This window comes from Melospiza melodia, chromosome 5 (genome assembly GCF_035770615.1).
Source record: "Melospiza melodia melodia isolate bMelMel2 chromosome 5, bMelMel2.pri, whole genome shotgun sequence".
Classification (NCBI taxonomy): Eukaryota; Metazoa; Chordata; class Aves; order Passeriformes; family Passerellidae; genus Melospiza; species Melospiza melodia.
The window spans coordinates 14,640,632-14,660,856 of record NC_086198.1 but is presented as its reverse complement, the minus strand read 5'-3'; the positions used below and the strand labels follow the sequence as shown (position 1 = coordinate 14,660,856).

At 39.3% G+C, this 20,225-nt stretch overlaps 1 protein-coding gene across 26 annotated transcripts in view; it reads left to right on the top strand.

Moving 5' to 3' along the window:
• TRIM2 (tripartite motif containing 2) overlaps positions 1-20,225 on the top strand; it is a 108,685-nt gene that overhangs the window by 70,031 nt on the left and 18,429 nt on the right. For 15 of the 26 annotated variants that reach the window (XM_063156368.1, XM_063156354.1, XM_063156344.1 and 12 more), the window contains 5 exons: positions 316-497; positions 2,639-2,876; positions 9,119-9,270; positions 9,946-10,126; positions 13,150-13,873. In XM_063156368.1, the coding sequence (XP_063012438.1) occupies positions 364-497; positions 2,639-2,876; positions 9,119-9,270; positions 9,946-10,126; positions 13,150-13,873 (1,429 nt within the window). In that variant the 5' untranslated portion in view covers positions 316-363. Of the gene's footprint in view, positions 1-315; positions 498-2,638; positions 2,877-9,118; positions 9,271-9,945; positions 10,127-13,149; positions 13,874-20,225 lie in introns of those variants that run through there. The other 11 variants (XM_063156362.1, XM_063156345.1, XM_063156349.1 and 8 more) reach the window with 2 other exon arrangements.

Below are 20,225 nucleotides of genomic sequence, written 5' to 3'. Positions count from 1 at the left end.
ATTGGCACAAGAATGTTTTCATCATGGGTTTTCTTTAAAACCAGACAGCCCTGTAACTCTTTCAGTCCAGAGGCAGCATGCCTTTCCAGAATGCTGAGGCAGAGGTGTTGTAGATGTTGCTGACTGTTTCCCTGGCTGTCATCAGTGATAAATCATTTTAGAAGTTTAATTCTTTCTTGTTTTGGTTTTGGAAGTATGAATTCCTGCATAAGGATAAAACATGAGTGGAATTGTCAATGATTTTGTTATTTCATTTAGTTTATAAGCCATTTTTCTTCTTTTTTTTATTTTCTTCTTTTTCCCACCCTGCTCCAGCAGTGTGCAGGGTAGAAGGGAACAGGACCCATATGTCAGTGGTCTAGGATGGCCAGTGAAGGCTCCAACATCCCAAGTCCTGTGGTCCGTCAGATTGACAAGCAGTTTCTGATTTGCAGCATATGCCTGGACCGTTACAAGAACCCCAAAGTACTTCCCTGCCTGCACACTTTCTGTGAGAGGTAAGTCCTTTCCTCATGCTGGTAACTCAGGATTTGTGTCATGCTGCAAGCACAGGACAAGGCATCCTTTAGCGGAACGGGACTTTCCCCTTTACTTGTAAATGTCCTGTTAAGGCATGATAAAGTCTGGGAAGGCTGGAGAGGCAGAGATGTAGGAAAACATATTTGTGTCATGCAGGAAGAAGAGACAGCAGTGGCATATTTGGAATACATTCCCTTTATGCAAGAGTAAACAAAAAGTAAATCCAATTAAACTAATGAATATGGTTACTACAGTGTGAATGGTGATGATAGCCAGAATTTGGACCTCAAGTTAATGGTCTCAAATTTATTCTGATTATCGTGTAATTAGAAGCAAGAAAAAAATATTTGTTCATTTACTAAGTCAATAAGTAATTATCCCATCCTTTTAATGTCCAAGAGTTTTACATGATATATACATTATCAATAACCTGAGATTAAATGTCTTCATTATTCTGCAGTTTGGTTGACTGAAGTGGGAAAACTCTCTGGAAAGAGATGTGATAAACCAACCTGCCTTTTACTGTCTTTGGCTGAATGAACTGCATATGCATAATGATACTTTAATGTTGCATTATCCATCAAATTGTGAAAAATACAGGCCTGCAGAAAAGTTAGGTGAAGAATTAATGGTTAGTTCTTAGTCTGATGATGAGATGCAACTCTGGATTGTATATTGAATGGCAGTAGAATGTTTATAAACAGTATATAGCGGTGTGAACACATTTAATTCAGGAGATTTCCACCTTTTAGGAAGAATTGTGGTGTGAATCCCTAATTTTGCACAGGGTGAAAGAAAAATTGTGGATCTCTGCCTGTGTCAGATGAAGCGATGTTTTGTAGAACAAAAGAAAATCCCAGCATTAAAAAAGGCTGCACTGAAACTCTTGCTGAAGTCAGCGAGACAAGATTTTCACCATCATGTGTTAAGTTTCCTGACTTCTGTTCATATGTAAAACTCAAGGTTAGCTTCTGGTTTTCACTGTAATCCTCTTAGGCTGATCTGGTTATGGAGAGATGCTGGAAGAACTCTTCCAGTGAAGTGCTGATGTGCAAAGTCTAAGCTCTCCTTTCATGGAGCCCTTACTGGAGGGTCAGGAGGAGGGCTGCCAGGGGAAGATGAAGAGTGGTGCTACCAAAACCCTTGTAAAAGGCTTGTGGAGCTGTGTGAGGTCACACTTTCTCAGTTGGCATCCCATGAGGAATTTGGTGTAGCACTGCTCCCCTTAAGAACTGCATTCTGCAAAGCTTCTTCTGCTTACAGGACCATACTGAATATAGGATATTGCATGCAACTGTATATTGCATGCCCAGGCAGGTGTTAACTTCATTTCCAAGGCCAAAAGTGGCCTTAAGTCTCACCTGGGCCAGCCTGGTGCATATTGTGCATATTGTTGATTGCTGAACTTTTGTGTCAGGTTTATACTCTGTGAAATTTATTTTTTTGAAAAACACCAACACTGCCCTCCCAATCAAACACAAACAAAAATTTCCTCCAAAACTCCCCTTAACATAAACTGTGATAACATAGCAGATAGTTCCCCATGTCATAAAGAAAGCTCTGTTGATTTTGGGTAGCTGCCAAATAACTTTCCAAATTGAAATACATGAAAAAATTTCCTTTGATTTTACTGGGACCATGTTTTACCTCTGAAACACTAAACCCACAAACACAAGTTATTAAAGGAGATTCTGTTGGAAAGACAAGGGTCAAGCACCAATTAGTCAGTTAAAGGCACAGGCTCAAATACTTGATGCAACTTCATGTCTGTCAGACTTTATCAGATAAATTCAAAATTTTTACTGCATAAAACATCCTGTGAGCAGCATGCAGTAGGCATCTGAAAGCATGATCAACTGCATGAATATCCCAAAAAAGGCATGTAACTCTTTTAATGATGTCTGCTTATTGAACCTTTTTTTTTTATGTGGCAGAGTAAAAAAAGGTTTAAATGAAAAATTATTCCCCATAATCACTTTTGCTTCAGAAGCCTGTTTGATGTACTTTTATAAGTAGGGGTAGCACTATTTCAAACCAGCTCTTTAACTGATGAAAGGGCTTTTTTCCTTCTTTGATGATACTTTCCCTTTCTTTCTCCTTCCACCTTCCTTCCCCATAGGTGTTTACAGAATTACATTCCAGCCCATAGCTTAACCCTTTCCTGCCCCGTGTGCCGCCAGACCTCCATTCTGCCAGAGAAAGGGGTTTCTGCACTCCAGAACAACTTCTTTATCACCAACCTGATGGATGTCCTGCAGCGAACGCCGGACAACAGCATTGAGGAGTCCTCCATCTTGGAGACTGTCACTGCTGTTGCTGCAGGCAAACCACTCTCCTGCCCCAATCATGATGGAAATGTAAGTGAGACAGCCCCCTGTGCTGTGTGCAGGTATTGATATGTGCTGACTTGTCTGGGTTTCATGGGTGTCTTTTTCTAAAGAGAAAGCAGGGGAAGTGGAATCATACTATTTCTTTGATTTTATAATATATCAGCAAAACACAATTGATTCTTCAAATTAACTCAAATGTTTTTAGTGGAGCATCTTGAAGTAGTCAGGATGTTATTTTATCTTGCCAGTCGTCTGGGATGATGATGTCTTTTGGCACATTTGGTCAGAATTATTGTCCTGCAAGTACTGAACCTTGTGCCTTTACTTCTTTGGGCTGGCTTTCCTTAGCCCTTGTAGCATCAGCTGTTGCTGTGGGTAGCTGTGTGTTTGTCTGGCAATATGTGACAAGGACCTTATGAGTTTTACTGATCTGCACGCTAGGGCAGTGCCAAAAGATATGTGAACATATTAGCATAGAACCAAATAAAAGTGATTCCTAGCTCAAATAAAAGCGATTCCTAGCTTAGGATGCTTTGCATCAGCACAGGCTAGAAACAGAGCACTTCTGTTTATCTGTAGTGTGTTGTGGATCTCTCATATCAGTTCTTGGACGCTGCTTTGTTTTTTCCCTTTGCCTACTCTTTTTACCTAGCATGTCCTCACCCACATCCTCAAATCATATCAGTATATTCATTGGCAAGTGCCCTCAACTGAGTTAACTCTGCTTACTTCACAATTTTCACTGTTAACCTGTGTAACTTCATGATAGGCGTATGAGCTCCTGACTCATAGGTTAACTTATGCAAATATGTAACTAGAGACTCCAAAACTCAGCAATGCTGTATTGTAAACTGAATGTTGTGCTTCTATGCAAGCTAAGAAACATGCCAGTAGTTTAAGACAACTTTCTGGGAGCTGTTTTATTTGATACTCAGTGTAGGTACATTGGTTGTGTAGGAGTAATTCAGCTGATAGGTAATGATTACTGTAATAGAGGAATAGCTCAGTTCCTTCTCTCTTGGAATTAGGTGGACTTGTAGAACTGATGTTGGACTCTCTGATTAATGAATAACTGGTGAAACTTTTTAAAATGTGTACTATACTAATGTATGTGTAGTGGTTACTGATTAATATATTCCTAGTTTTTGTTTGCATTTTAATTGCCCTCTTTAGAATGAATCATAGCCGTTTTCTGACCTAGCCATTTTGATAGGAGCCATTTGATTGAGAAATGCAGAAAAAGGTCAAAATTAAGGTATTATTTGTTTTGTGTTTTAAATTATCAGCTGATTATTCTTTGGGTATGTTTAAAAAAAACCTGGCTTGTCTACAATCAAAAACATGCCACCTTATACCTCTCTGAGAACTCCTTTATAAGGAAAGGTGCATTTGTAAGTCCTCTAAACCAACTTGGCTTGCCTTGAAACACAGCATGCCATTTAGGATGCTGAGTAGTGTGTGATGGGAACATCCTCTCGCTTCAGTAGGCATCTGGGAGGCTTGGGGATAGCCTGAGGGTGACTCCAATTTAAAGCTTTGTGAAGCTAAGAAATGAAAAGCTAAGTGCACACATTAGTCCTTGAGATGGGAGGAGCTGAGGTAAGATTTGGGGAGAGCTGCTTGAGACTGGCCATGTGGGTTGGGCTGCAAGGGTGCACAGGGCAAGGTGCTGGGCACCTTAAGCCTCACTGAGGAAATGGGATTCTGCTGGCTTTATAGGTTCAGGACACAAGAGCACTGTGTGGCAAATAGGTTAGATACTAGGAAATATCTAACAGGTCTTCATCCAGAATGTCTTCCCTGGAATGTGATTCCTGGGCAGTGGTCACAGCACCAAGCCTGCCAGAGTTCAAGAAGCATTTGGACAATGCTCTCAGGCCCGTGCTGTGACTTTTGGGGTGGTCCTTGGCAGGGCCAGGAGTTTGATTTCGGTGACCCTTGTAGGTCCCTTCCAGCTCAGGGTATTCTATGATTCTAAGTGCCTGGCTGCTAGTAACTTTACTGGGGGCTTCAGGAAGTGAAAAAAGATTGAGCTGGCAGCTGGAGGAGAATGCCTTTACAGAACCAGCAGTCATTCTGCACTAAATCCAGTCACCATTAATTTTTACATATTGTTTCGGGTAGGGTCAGACCCATTGTATTTTTACTATTTGCATCAAATATATTTCTTTTAAATATTACCAGTTTTTCTTCATATTAGCTTGGAAATAAGTTTCTGATTAAACAAGTTTTTTTTTTTTTTCCTATCATTTCAGCCATCCTGGACTTAAACCTCTCTGATTAAGATAGAAACTGATGCAGAGATACTTTCTCATTTGCTTGCCTGTCTGCTTGGAACTTAGCCTTCCTCAGGCCATGCAGATTAGATACTTTCCCTTCCCAGTTGGTCCCCTATTCCCATCACTCATATTTTCCATATGTGTATGTTTACTTTATACCTTCTGTGCACATTCTCCCATCCTCTCTTGTGGCAGCTTTGTTCTCTGTCTTCTTATGAAGAATGAAACTTAGTTTGTAGTATCTTAACCAACTTTTGTATTAAGATCTTTTGTATTACCTGTGCCTGAACTATAAAAAAACGCTTCCTCATTTTGACCCACCATGGAGCACAAGTGTATGTTCCTGTTAAATCAAGGTTATAGGGCACATACGGAACTTTTGAACCAGTAGAAGATTCTTATCTTCTGCCTACACATTGAAATAAGATTGGCTTTATTCTCAGGTGTGAAACACCTGCAGCTCTTGTGTATGAAAGCATTCTGGATTTGAAACCTTGATCTACAATCATTTAGGGGCAGTACAAAAGCCAGGGCCGGGCAAGCTGTGAAATTCTTACTCCATTGTATTTAATGAGTTATGTAGCCTCTGAAATGTCTATACTTGGGTTTTATTTGAATTTGAACTGAAAACCAGCTCAGAGTGAAGGATCCATGTTTTTACAATGTAGAAGGTGGGGCAATGTATTTTCTGCCTCTAGAGTGTAACAAGAGAGGATACACAGTATTAAGTTAAACACTTTTAACAAGAGAGAATGCCTTATCTTTGACTAGCTTTTTCTCAAAAGATCATAGCATAGCTTGGCAACTTGACAGGCATAAGATCTTTCCTTCAAAAACACTTCCTGAACTTGTGGAGCTGTTGCTTACTGCCTGTATGCTTCTCTTAGAAAAATAAAAAATCACCTATCCTTGATATTCTGATGAAGTGACTTCATATCTTACCTTTTAAACCCTTGCTTTTTCTCCTCACCTCTCTAGTTCCCACCATGTCACTTACTCATGTATCCCATTAAAGTGTAATCTGTGGGTAGGGCAAAAGTAGGGCAAAAGCTGTGACTAGAGAGGGAGAGAAACACACATTCTAAATTTTATCAGGTAGCTCAGAGGTGCCCTCAGGTAATTCAAACTTACATTCTTTAGAAAGCCAAAGCACACAAAGCTAAGGTGCACTTTAGCCCTGGCACAGAGGAATTAAGCATGTGTGTGTGACATGAGGAAGGTGGGTGGCAAAGAGCTGACTCATCCTTTTGCTGTAGACTGCTCTTTTAATTCAAACATATAGAAAGCAGAGGCTGAGCAATGTGATTTTACAAATGTGATTTTAGAGAAGAGGGGCTTGTGATTGGTGAGAGCTTTTTCTGAACTTTGAAGGGCTGGAATTAGTGTGTCTTGGCTTTGTGAAATCTAGTTCAGTACTTGGATCCTTGATTATGCAATTTTAAAAGTTTCTGTAAATTCAGTTGAAGTATAGTAGTGAAGATGTGCATGGGTCTCTAGTTACATCATTGTGCTGAAATATGCTGGTCTGGTTTAAGGTAGGAATTACTGGATGGGATTTCAGAACTGGTGGGTATTAATTCACATTTCATTACAGCTAATGGAAATGTTCTCGTTGAATTTGTGGAAATACAGCTGAAGCCAGTGCTGCATGCTACAGTATATCCTGTTCTAGAGTTCTCTAGAATTTGGAAAGTAGAGGCAAATGTCCTTTTCTGAGATATTTTGTAGGGCAAACCTGTCATAATGAAAATTTTTTTTGGAGATTCACAAAATGTGATGCTCACATTGGGCATGGAGGGGAGAAATGAAAAGTCAGCGATACTTGTCTGTCTGTAGTTAGAATTCAGTCTTGCCTGATTAAGAGATGCTAAGAAAAAATTAGGAAATTAGCTTATCTAGACAGTTGTTGAATTGAAGGTTGAATTGTATTATGAGGTTTTCCTTCTCCTTCATCTATGCACAATACAAAAATTATAGTGGGAAATGAAGGCTGCTTCTCTCGAGACATTTTGAATTTGAGTCAAAGACACCTTCTTCTATATAGAGATACACATTAGATCTTTGTGATTTGTTTGTTATTTGAACTTCTGTGTTTCCCTGATGCTTAAATAAAGAGGAGGAAAGTTGTTTAGGCTGAACAACCTTAATGCCAATGAGATGCTTCCTTTCTTCTATATGTGGCTGCAAATATAATGATGTTTATTATGGGGTGGTTAGTAGAAAACAGAAATACTAAATTATTCTAATCACTGTATCCAAAGATTAAAATACTGAATAAATAAAGGGCGTGTTGAAATACCTTGAACCTAAGCATTAAATTTTTGAGAGGCAGAAAGTTGAATTTAGGACACTCATGCAAAAGAAATGAATTCATTTTTTGGCCATATAAGAAGATTTCAGAGTTTCCTAGTAAAATATTATTCCTTTTGACTGCTTCTGATTGCAGACTTTTGAAGCCTTTGAAAAGAACTTAAATCCTAAACTCTGTTTAACTGATTTCCTCTATGCACTGTAAGAATGCATCACATCACAGTGCCTACCAAAGTAACTATCAGACCTCGGAGATCTACTACAATGAGACTGCTAAATTCACAGTGACTGGAGTAGTGTTCATGGGGGTTGACATTGTTTTGAAGATCTACTTTTTTTTCCTGTTGCTGATCTATTTGATGTTACACAGGTTATTTGGATCAACTTTTAAATTTTCTGAGCTTACATGAGTGGCTGACAAATGACTAAACCCTCACTGCACGTGAATCCCATATCTTGTGAATTGAGATAAGAGGGAAGAATGGGAATAGGACAGAAAGGAGCTTATCAGAGGAAAATCCTGTTAATGCTAACAGCCACATGCAAAACATGGTCATTGCATCCCCCTCCTTAATTCTCAAGATGCCTTGGAGCAGCCTGGTATTTTGCACGGTGCTGTTACAAATCCCTCTGCTCACCTGAAAACAGCTGGTTCTACACAACCATCTCATCAACCAACAAATCCAGCACAACCATTTTTGTGCAAGATGTGTGAGTGCTAGAAGCATCAGCTGAATTATTCAAGATTCTGATGATATGCTCTGAATGCAAAGGAGCTGCCAATGTCTTGCTTTGAAGCATATACTACAAACTTCCTCATATCCTTTTTAATAAGCCTAAAAGGCTTTGTGCCCAAGGACTTACTAGCTGTGAAAGAAAGTCTCATGCGAAATTTGCATATATGTGCATTGTTTTGACTAACATGTGATTTTGGGCACAGGACTTCTCTGTTTCTTTCCCTTCATGAATATATTCAGAATTTGGGTTATCTATTACATGTAAAGATCTATTTTTATCTCTAAAGAGCATCTTGCTGGGTACTTAAGAGGTTGAAACAATCTCCTCCTCTTTCAAGTGTAGATCAGCATTCCAATTACAATCTCAGATATGAGGTTTTAATGGTTTTAAGGGATTAGTAATGGGATATGGAGATTTTTCCTTGCAGCATGTAGATTCATTAAGGGTGCTTTCCTCCAGCAAATAAACTTGTTGTTTGGTGATTTCCACTGAGTTTGTGTTTCAAGAGTGACCCTGTTATGAAAAACAGCCTAAGTTTGCACTTTCTTTAGCAAACCCTATGAGAAGACTAAGGATTGAGTTAATGAGGGCAGTTGAATGCCTGGGTTTTTTTTGAGTTGTTTCATGGAGTCCGTAAGAGAAACCCCAAAACTTACTATTACATAGTACAAAGATGATGTTAGGACCAGCAATGATGTTCAGTGTTGTTCACAGGCTGCTATTCTGACACTTTATGGTAGAATTAAGTGCTTTTAAATTAGAATTTTAATATAAAATATGTAAAAATAACAGCCATCTTTTAGGCAGTAAATTATTTGTGCATAAGAAAACAGAAGCTTTGTCTCAGAGCTTGGCTAATAAACGAGTTCAAGACTCAGTAAGATGTGCTTTGAGTTATGTTCCTGCTGCCATGTTTGAGTGCAGAGTTGTGCACTTTTCCAGGTGATGGAGTTTTACTGCCAGTCCTGTGAGACAGCCATGTGCCGGGAGTGCACCGAGGGAGAGCATGCAGAGCATCCCACGGTACCACTCAAGGATGTGGTGGAGCAACACAAGGCTTCCCTCCAAGTCCAGTTGGATGCTGTCAACAAAAGGTATGGAGACTCCACTGACTGTTTTCCATTTTCAGTTTTATCACTGGCTTCCTGTGCTGACTGAGGTAGATGTTTTAATGTGCTGGTTCCATGGGTATTTACCTAGGAAATGGGGATAGTGAGGGTAGCATAAGGACAAAAAATCCATTGAGTGGGATGTACTGAGGGGTCAGCAAAAAGAGCAAAAGATTCCTGTTTGTCTTTTACATAACAGAGGCCATTAGAAATCCAAGTGTCGTGCAAAGAAGGGGCATAAAATGCTAAGGAGGAAACTGCTGTCCAGTCATGAATTTAATGAAAGCTAACTAAATAATGCTGGTTGTTAAAAAGACAGGTACAAACACTACGGTGGCAAAATGGCTTAAAAAAAAAAATGGGATAAATCTAGTTATATCTTCTCGAGTAGATATACAGCATAAAGGACAGGATCCAAGGCCTCATTGTTGGCAATGCTTAAAGTTTAATGGATTTGCACAGGGGAGGACTGTGGCTTAGCCTTATTTTATCAGACCAGACCTACTGTGTGGTTATAAAAGGAATGAACTTAATTCTGGGAAATGACCAAATTTAAAGACAGCCTGCTGATGAGAGGGTTTAATCAAAAGATACCAGGGCAAGAGCCAATGTTTAATGACTTTTGAAACAGCAATCTTTGTAATTTAATTTTTCCCTCAGGCTTCCGGAGATTGACTCAGCACTTCATTTTATATCTGAAATCATACACCAGTTAACCAACCAAAAGGCTAGCATCGTAGATGACATTCATTCCACTTTTGATGAACTCCAGAAGACTTTAAATGTGCGAAAGAGCGTGCTGCTCATGGAGCTGGAAGTGAATTATGGCCTTAAACACAAAGTAAGAGGTATTTTGTGTTTCAGTGAAAAGCTGTTACTTTAATCAGCCAGTTTTTACAAATTATGCAGGACGCCAGTTTGACAAATTGTGTCTGAGATCCAGAGAACTTCGTTTTCCCAAAATCAGATGCTGCAGAGCCTTGCTTGTGGGTGCTCAGCCTTATAAGATGACCATGAAGATACAGGCCAAACAATTTATTCTGAAGAACTGATTAAGGCTGCCTGTATTGCCTCAAAGCACTGTTTTCCTTTCCAGTGCTTGGTAACCTATTTCATGTCAGATGCCACCTGTTGGAATACAAAAAGATTAGAGGAACATCTCACTTTCTTAGGGGAATGAGGAGAGTAACAGGTTGCAGAGCTGCATTCATTCTTTTACTTCCTATCTGGATGATTGATTCTGGGGGTTTTCCCCCTATATTGTAGACCAAGCTTCAGAGGAAGAAAACAGAAAACTGTACTTTTACAAAGCAAAGCCTGTAACATGGTGGGTAGAGATTTTGTTGAGGATTATTAGGTCTGAATCAGGATAATTAAAGAATTTAGTCCTTATTTTCCTGTGCATCAGTTCTCTGCTTTATAAAGAAGGATTTCTCCCTGAAAATTACCACTAAGAGAAAATATCATCGATAACTGGAGTTTCAAGAGTGCCATTAATGAGCAGCTTGAGCATCTCCAGATGTCTGAAGTGGAGGAATGCTGTGTTTCTGGATGTAGAATTGGCTTGAAAACGTCATTAGAAAGGTGCCGAACTGCTGAGCCTGTAGAAATGGAGGACTGCTAACATACGCACAAGATACATACTTTTAGGAACATGGGGAGCCCAAAACCATTGGGGCACAGACTTTAGTCATCTCCAGAGCTAAGCAGAAGCTCACAGAAGTTTGAGCATCAATAATGTTAACTTAGATCCCAGGTTCATCTAAATGTATTCAAGATGTCACACTTAGTTCCATGACAAGCAAATATATTCTGTATGTGTACAGAGTCTACACAAAACAGAATGTGATGTTAAATTATCTTCTTATTGTTCAAAGAGATTTAAAGTAATTTAATACTGTGAGCATTAGATAATCAAATTTTTATGAAATTGTACATAAGCAGTAAAAGAGGCATCTACCCTGTTTGTATAAAAAAAACCCAACTGAAATTGGATTTTACTTTTGAATGACTAGTAGTCCTGCAAAATACAACCATTCTGATCATATACTTTTAAAAAATGAAAAAAATGCAGTGGCTACATTTTACAAAGAAAAAGTTGGCAGTTCAGTTTGTTGTCCAATGGACTGAAAGAGTGTAAAATGTAAAATACTCTATGTGCGTTTAAAATAGTATTTATGTTAGGATTTAATATCTTTCATTTTTGTAATGAAAGAAAACTGTCTTGAGAAAGTATTTTAAAAAATAGCTGGAAATGGTCTTTCTTTTAGTTTGTGATCTGTTAGCTGAAGCACATGGGGTTTCGTCATCCTGGGACCTTGTTGGCTATGCTCTCTTTTAACTTCTTATGTCTTTGAATGAAGACCAAACAGATTAGAAATGCCTTGTATTGCATCCTGAGAAGTTTCTATGTGCCCAGAAAAGCAGATGACTTGAAATTTCAGAGTAGTCTTGAAATTTGTTCATTCTAAAAGATTTTGTGTTGCTATTACTTTCCTATATCAGTAACACATGAGCCTGGATTTTCTCCAGTGAACTTTCCAAAGTTCAAAGCTTTGGAAAATTCAGAAAAAAAATACCTTTAGAATTCAGTGTCATTACATAGAATGTCTCAGCAAGGGAAGACTATTTCGTAGCATCCAGTCTTAAAGTTTACTTTACATCAATTGAAATGTTTCAAAAATATTTACTTTACAATGATGGTCAACAAAATAACTTCTCTAATTCACAGTCATGTCTGTGCCATAGTTCTTCTATGTAGGAAAAACATAGCAACTGTGTGACTGGATACCTTCATTTAGGGATTTTATCAGTGTAGATTGTGATGGGCAGCTGCAATGTTATCTTAACTATCATGAATGTCTCTGCTAGGTTGTCGTAATTCAGGGATCCATTTCCAATTAATTGCAAAATTGTTTTGTTTTTTTTTTTATTGTTAGCCCTGTTCCCAGCCCACACCTAGCAATTTTGAGGCCAATACTGTTTTAAGGATTTTAGGCTGAGGGCCAGAACTGACCCTATAATAGAAGCTCTTTCATAGTCTTAAATACTGAGTGGCCACTTGCTGCCCACCAATATTTCTGGCCACTCAATCCAACTCTTTCCACTATCCGCAACCCATTCTGTTGATTTTGCTTTCCTGCCTGCTGAAAGTGAGGAATCAATTTACCTTCTGCTGGGGAGATTTTCCCTTTCCTCACTCATTTAGTTCAGGAATCCCACTTTTCCTCAGGATGGATGAGCATCCAGGTCTTGAGGCCTTCTTGTCCATCTCCATAGAGAATTAACCCCCAAATTCCCTTGTCTCTGAAGAAACAGTATCAAGAAGTTTCTTGCAGCCTCTCTTATTAATGGACCTCATGACTCCAAAATATCTCTGCTTCTGTGAACATAACTCAGTTCCAGTAATTATCTCATTAACTGTGACTGCTGAGAGTTAGATGGGGCAGGGTTCAAACTTCTACATTTGTTGCTGGGTTTTTGCTCAAAAAATACCAAAACTGAACAACAACAACAAAAAACCCAAAACAAGACAGAAAAAAAAAAACTGAACAAAACCAAAAAACCCAAAACCAAACAAGACAAGATATGTGGGGCAATAATTCAATCTAGTGTGACAGTGGGTCTGTAAAGTCTTGAATCCCCAAACCAGGGTGTTGTTTTGTGTTGCAGCATTGTATTCCAAATACAGGTTGGCGATCAGTGTGCTACTTCTTCTAAAATGAATGTTTAAATTAAACTGTAAAATAAGACATTATAAATTTGGTGTCTACAATGACCTTTAGATGCTACATCTTCCTGGGATAGCTCTTCCTGGGATAGCTAGTAACATGATGCTAATCTGGTGTTTGGTAATGCACACAGGTCCTCCAGGCACAGCTGGATACCTTACTAGAAGGACAGGAAAGCATTAAAAGCTGCAGCAACTTTACAGCCCAAGCCCTCAACCATGGCACTGAAACCGAAGTGCTGTTGGTGAAGAAGCAGATGAGTGACAAGCTGAACGAACTGGCTGAGAGGGACTTCCCGCTGCAGCCCCGAGAAAACGATCAGTTGGACTTCATAGTGGAAACAGAAGGCCTGAAGAAGTCCATTCACAACCTGGGCACTATTTTAACCACCAACGCTGTTGCCTCTGAAACAGTTGCCACCGGTGAGGGACTGAGGCAGACGGTGATCGGACAGCCCATGTCCGTCACCATCACAACCAAGGACAAGGATGGGGAGCTCTGTAAATCTGGGAATGCTTACCTCACTGCTGAACTGAGCACGCCTGATGGGAGCGTAGCAGATGGAGAAATACTTGACAACAAAAATGGCACTTATGAATTTTTGTATACTGTTCAGAAGGAAGGGGACTTCACTTTGTCACTGAGACTTTACGATCAACATATCAAGGGCAGCCCATTCAAACTTAAAGTGGTCAGGTCAGCAGATGTGTCTCCTACCACTGAAGGGGTTAAGAGACGTGTTAAATCTCCAGGCAGTGGTCATGTGAAGCAGAAAGCTGTGAAAAGACCTGCGAGCATGTACAGCACTGGCAAAAGAAAAGAGAATCCCATTGAAGATGATTTGATCTTCAGAATAGGTAGGTGACTTGGCTACCTGTTGACATACTTAAAAATAGTTCAGGGAAACTGAATGAAAAAGTTTAGTTATTGTAAAACTAAAGCTGTGAGTAGAGCAACCTGATAATACCATTAGACCTCCTGACTTTTGTTTATATGTACATTTTGGAAGTACACACTTCCAAAAATAGTTTGCAGCAAATATTTAATTGGGTTATCAGTTGAGAAATGCATACATTCGATTTGGGATATTTTAAAAATTGTTAATATTCATATTGCAAAGCTTTTGGTATGGAATAAAGTAATTTCAGCTTTTAATTTCAGCTTCTGTATCCCTTGCTTCTAGTGAGCATTTCTGGCTTGACTACCAAATAGTGGCATAGTTTTGTTGGTAGTGGTGCTGTTTGTTAGGTGCTTTTTGCTTTTTTTTAAACTACTCTCTCTAACACACCATAAACTCTAGAAGTCTTAAATGTTTTCCCAGAAGTGCAGAGCCTTTTAGTTCTGTTGTGATGCAACCATGACCATGTGCTTTATTTTTGAGTTCTAACTTCTCCCCTTCTTCTCCACTCAAAACAGGAAGATGTATTTCATTAGAACAAGAGCTATGCATGGCTCAGCTATGCATGGCTTTTTTTCCATGAAATCTCTTGGAATGTCCACATTTGGGATATATGGATCACTATTTTATAGAAAAAACAGAGCTGAGAGTAATATTTTGTGTTCAGTTTTCAGCCACTCACTTCACAGAATGACCCTACATAGATATATTCCTCTAGGCTCCTGTATGCTTTGTCGAAAGGTCACAGGTGTAATGCTCTAGGGTTTTACATTCTTCCAAGTTATGCAAAATTATTGAGACAGGTAAAACTTCTGATGTTTTCACAAGGATTGCTCACATGGAGTTAATTTACTTCCAGTTTCAGCTCACTTTAAAAAGTTAAGGTTTGGTTCATTTGTTGATGAGGTAATGTAAAGAGCTTATCACTGTTCTCCAACACTACTGTGTATCTCTGTTTTGAACCCATTGTTGAATTCCTCCAATGGCTCTTGCCAAATCTGGATCTGAATTTCTAGCTGGCTAAGATAAATCTTCTGTTTGGCCTGCCAGAAGCTCGTACAGCTGTGTTGGAGAATCACACTGTAATATTCCTCTGGGCATCCAAGTCTGTGCAGTGTGCTGTTGTATGTATGCTGATGTATGGGCTTTTATGCACAAGTGAATTGATCAGCTTCTAGCAGGGGATTGTTCTCCTGCTAGTACTAACAAGAGACAGCATTAATGCAACATTAGTGCATTTTGTTCGTGGGGATGTGTGCACTGTATCATCTGCCAATGCTGTGTTAGTTGTGGCTTTTAAAATGGCATGTGGATCTCTTCAGACATTCCAAGGTCAAATTACTGACTACACATTCATACATTCATGTAATTTATTATTTACAAGAGCAGAGTATTTTCTGCATTCTCTTTTCCTCTCTCAATAATTTATATCCTGAACTTACTATTCTTTTTAAACAGGTGTAATCTCTAAGAGTGTGTCCATGCAGATCTGCATAGAATGTCCTTAGTCTATACAAATGCAAACAAGAATGATGTTCTTATGATAATCTAGAAAATAATTGCTGCCCAATGGTTTTGCTACATCTACAACTACAACTGGTAGGAAGCACTAAAGTGAGAGGGAAGTCTTTCTTTCATTACCCTGCTTTTGTGCCTTACACTCATACTGAGCAGAGGTGAAGGATGTTCACAGTGTCATTCCACCAGTGCCACTTCCACCTTCCCTGGTAAATCTCTTCCATGTCCTTCAAAGAAGGGTTGAGAGGCATGGTTGTCATCAGCTGCTCTGTCCAGGACCCCATCTTGTGTTCTAGCTCTGCCATGCTTTGCTGTGTGCCTTAGTATTTTTTCCCTTCTGACACTTTTCATGATTGGGTTCTTTGACACCATTTAGCAGTAGTGGTGCTATTTCCCACTTTAACTGCTTTTTCCTCTTCATTTACTTATATTTGGAATTGGCATCAGATACAGCCAGATGGAGAGTTGGCCATCTGCTAGAAAGTTCAGTTTTCCAATTTTCCTTATCCTCAGACTGTTTAGTTGTCTGTTCAGTCATGTAACTGAGCATCTAAGTTTAGCTGGTACATTAGCGTGTTAAAAAATTGCCTTTAACAGAACTTCTGTCAGCATCCTTACTAGGTGTGAATGTCATCTTCTGGTCTGTTATAAATGCTGAAAGCAAATAGAAGCCTTACTGTGAATTTATTCCACATAAAAAAAAATCACAAACAAGCTCTATGTAATCATAGCTTTAGTGCAGTTTAAAAGCAGGCTTAGAGGTAGCAAAGGGATTCTTGATTGGGTGTTTCACAGAATCACCAAAGAAATAAGGTTGGAAGGGCCCACATTGGGTCACCTGGTCCAGCCTTCCTGCTGTAGAAATAGGAATACCTAGTAATGGGAAAGTAGACTTTCCTTTTCCCATTTATTAGCTTCAATCCCTCTGATGCTCATTGTGAGCTCTATGGGGGTGTGATGGTCAGTGTGGAATTTTGCCAGGCCTCCATTGCATTGCACTGCAGTCATACCTGTACTGGACAGGGAGGGCAGAGCTCTCGGTACCACATTGCTGGCAAAGCCCCCAGTGTAGTTCTGATGTGCTGACAACAGACACCTGGCCTGGATTTGGCTCTTGTTATTTGAGGTTTGGCTGCTGTGGCAGCAAAGAATTTCTGATTTGTGCTTACCCCTAGGTTTGTGCACACCTGTCTGTGGTGACAGAGTCTCTGCTGCCTGAGCAGGGCTTGGAGGGGGTCTTGGCCAAGCTTTTAGAGCAGATGCTGTGTAAAGCAAATTAACACAAACCAGTCCATCTTCACTACCAACAGCGTGTGGGCGTATCTGCCAGAGTTCCTACTGAATTACTCGTTCCTCTTTAAAGGTTATAAACAATGTGCCTTCAACAACAGACTGACTGATTTTAAACCTTAAGGTTATTTGGGAACTTCAATTAGAAAGACTGACATTCATTGTACAGCAAACACATAGGGTTAACAATTCAGTGCAGTTTTACTACAGAGACTTCTGTGCTTCAGCTGCATCTATTATGAGAGGAGACATCACAGCCTCATAATGTGTAAGATTTGACTAAATTTCTTTTGGCACTCTGAGGAAAAAAAGAAAGGCAGATGGGAAAAAAGAAAGCTCCTTGATACTTGTCTATGCAGTATGTATGTAGACCTTTCCATGCTGTTTAGTTTTGCCCTTTTTTTTTTCTGTACCACATAGGAAGGAGTACCAGAAGAATTACTTGAAGTGCTGTAGGCAGGAAAGAAATGGTACCTACACAACAGGTTATGGCCACTCACAACCTGTTAAGTCTTCCCAATAATCTGTAATATTTCTGCAGTTTGATTTTGTCTCTCTGAATCTGTTCCCTTCCTGCTGGAGGCACTGACATGTTTTTCTTTGTGTTTTAGGAAGCTGGGGAATCTAGGTTAGCAAGCAGGGAGGTTGTTGTTCATATTAGTAAAACTTGGAAAGCAAAAAACACTCCTTCTCTTACTATGAGCATCAAAAATATACATTATACAAGTTTGTTCAGATTCCCAGGACTTAAAGAGCAGATTCTTATTACAGTTACATGATGTTATTTTAACATCTCCTGTCAGTGTTGATGAGCTTTTAGATTATTTTTTTCTTCTTTTTGGTGAGACTCAGTATAACATCTATTGCTCAAGAGTAAAAGATTGGAATTATTAAGCATTTTATGTGTACTAGAATCATCTTGAGCAGAAAATGCACACTTTCTTTGTTGAAAGCTAAATTAATTGGTTTGTGCAGTCTATGCTCAGTAATTCCAGAAGGAATTAGATAGGGTTAAAACAAATCTGATCATTACCTGTATACAAAAATGGTATAACAGGAGATATTGCACAGGCCACAGATCTCCTTCCCAATAACTGGGTTCAGTCTCCTTTTGAAATCTCTCCTGTTTTTCCCAGTCCCCAGCAGCTTGCAGTAAAATCTCTGTCTTTTCCTCCTTTGTGCCCTGCAATAGCTCAGAACAGCAGGGAGATAAAGCTGGGAAATGATGGGCACAAAAGGTGCAGCCTCTCATCTATTAACCAGGCTGCTTGGGAAAGTCTGGAATGAGGCTCCTACTGGTTCCAGCCTTGTGCAATGGAAATGTTGATGCCTCCCTAAGCTAAGGAGAGATGAGTGACTGCCCATGATGGAGAGGAGACAAAATATGAAATGCCTTGATACAGAAGGGTGGTATCTTGCAGGAAGAGATTTGCTGAAGACTCTCTCTTAGGCAGGTCTGTTCATAAGGAAGGAATTTCTGCTTACAGAGGGGAGCTATCATCCTTTGGTATTGCAGAGTCAGTAGCAAAAGCCTGCTTTTCCAGAGGCTGGCATGCTTTCCTACAGGCTTTCCTCTCATCGTCTGAAATGCTTGTGCTTGGCTTCAGATCTCTGCTGGCATCGTGAATTATTCAAAATAGAAAGTTCAAAGCTATCTGATTTCCTCTTGAACATATATGAGGAAGTAAGCTTTCTTCTGCAGGGGAATTTCTGCCATTGCAGAGGGGACTGTCTAAGGGCCTGTATGCAGATTAGGAGCTAGGTAATAGGTTTAATAGCTGCAAAGTGCTAGTTACAAGCACATTGCATGGAGCTGAATTTCATCTACACACTGTGCTAATACATTGCTATTTCTTATACTTACTGTGAAACGTGACTATGACATTCCTGGGTAATTTTTTCAGTTTTTCCTTTGATGTATATTTACAAAGTTCCGCTGAAGAATGCTCTGAATAACTTTTTGTATAGGTGTCTCTTATCTTTAAAAACAAAATTCCTTGACGTTCAAGAACATTTTTCTACGGCTAAAGAGCATACATTCCATAAAGTTCGTGTTAGTTAGTTCCAGATGTTCTAGCTTATGCCTCCTCTTTTCTAACAAATGTTTTCCCTTTACTCTCAGTAGTAAAGGGAATGTTTCTCTCTTTTCATCCATTCTCTTTGGCTAAAAAGCAAGAAGGAAACTTATCATTAGCATATGGTGGAAAAAAATTGCTGCATGCATCCCTCAGGCACTGCTTATTAAAAGAATAAACAGAAATGGCTCAAGTATGGGTAATGTAATTGGTATGTAACTCACTATTCCCTGAATATGTACTTTTCCCTTGCAGTACAAAAACTGAGAAGCATTTGCCTTGTTTAGAGGATGAAGCGAGTGGAGTTGAAGAAAATAAGTCTTGAAACAAAGGAACATTCCTGCAGCACTGAGTGCAGAGAAATTAAATGTTACTTGTTAGCTAGTAACAGGAAATATGCATCCCACAGCCATCACCACAGAAGAAAGAAGGGTTGTTACAAGCATTCACATCCCTGATGAAAGCTAAATACAAATTAGAGCTGATATGTATGTCTTAAATTAAGCGTCACAGTCAGAACAGTTTAATCACTGTGCTCCAGAATATTTTGGACTGACTAAAATTAAATACAAGTTTTTCAGTTAAAACCATATATTGGAACCAATTAATGCCAGATACACAGCCAGTGAATGCTTGTAAAAGTATTTCACCAGGAAAAAGAGCACTGCATCCATGTCTTGGAAAGGACAGCTTATAGAGTTGGTAGTTGTTTGCTGGGCTTTTTTTTTTTTTTTTTTGCTTCATTTATTATTAATAACCTTGGAGTCCAAGATCATAGCTGAAGTATTTTCTAAGGACCCCTGAGCCTCCAGGACAAACAAATCAGGAATTTGCTTCCTGTTCCTGTGTTCCAGGTGTAATTTGGACCAGCCACTTTGGAGCTGATCTTTACTGAAAGACAGTAATGATGTTGTAGGTTTCAGAAATCACAATTTGCTCTATGATTCCCCTTGGAATGTCTCAGAACAAACATCTAATGAACCACCTAAACTTAATGAACTTCAGTGGAAAAATTGACATTTTACAACTCCTTATCTCCTTAAGCCACTGGGCAAAAGACTTACAGTTCTATGTAACACACAAGTGCATTTATGGGTTAAAATGAGACTTGTGTGTGTGGGGACACTGCTTTATTAGAACAATCCAAGGTCTTTCCAGAAGCATTCAGTCTCCAGGTGTTGGTCTTCATTGGCTCACAAGTCCAATTCATTCAAAGCTAGTTCTTCATCTGAATCTCCCTGCTAAAGGAATCTTTGAAGCCTATGACTACAAACTATATATAAGGGAATAGGAAACTTCCATGTCTTGAAACAGCTCCATCCAAAGTGATATGTTCTATCCCACCTTTGTGATATCACTGAGGAGACTTAGCTAAAACCGTGTCATCTGTCCAGGTTCTTTTCTTAGCCCCTCTCTGTGTGTTCCCAC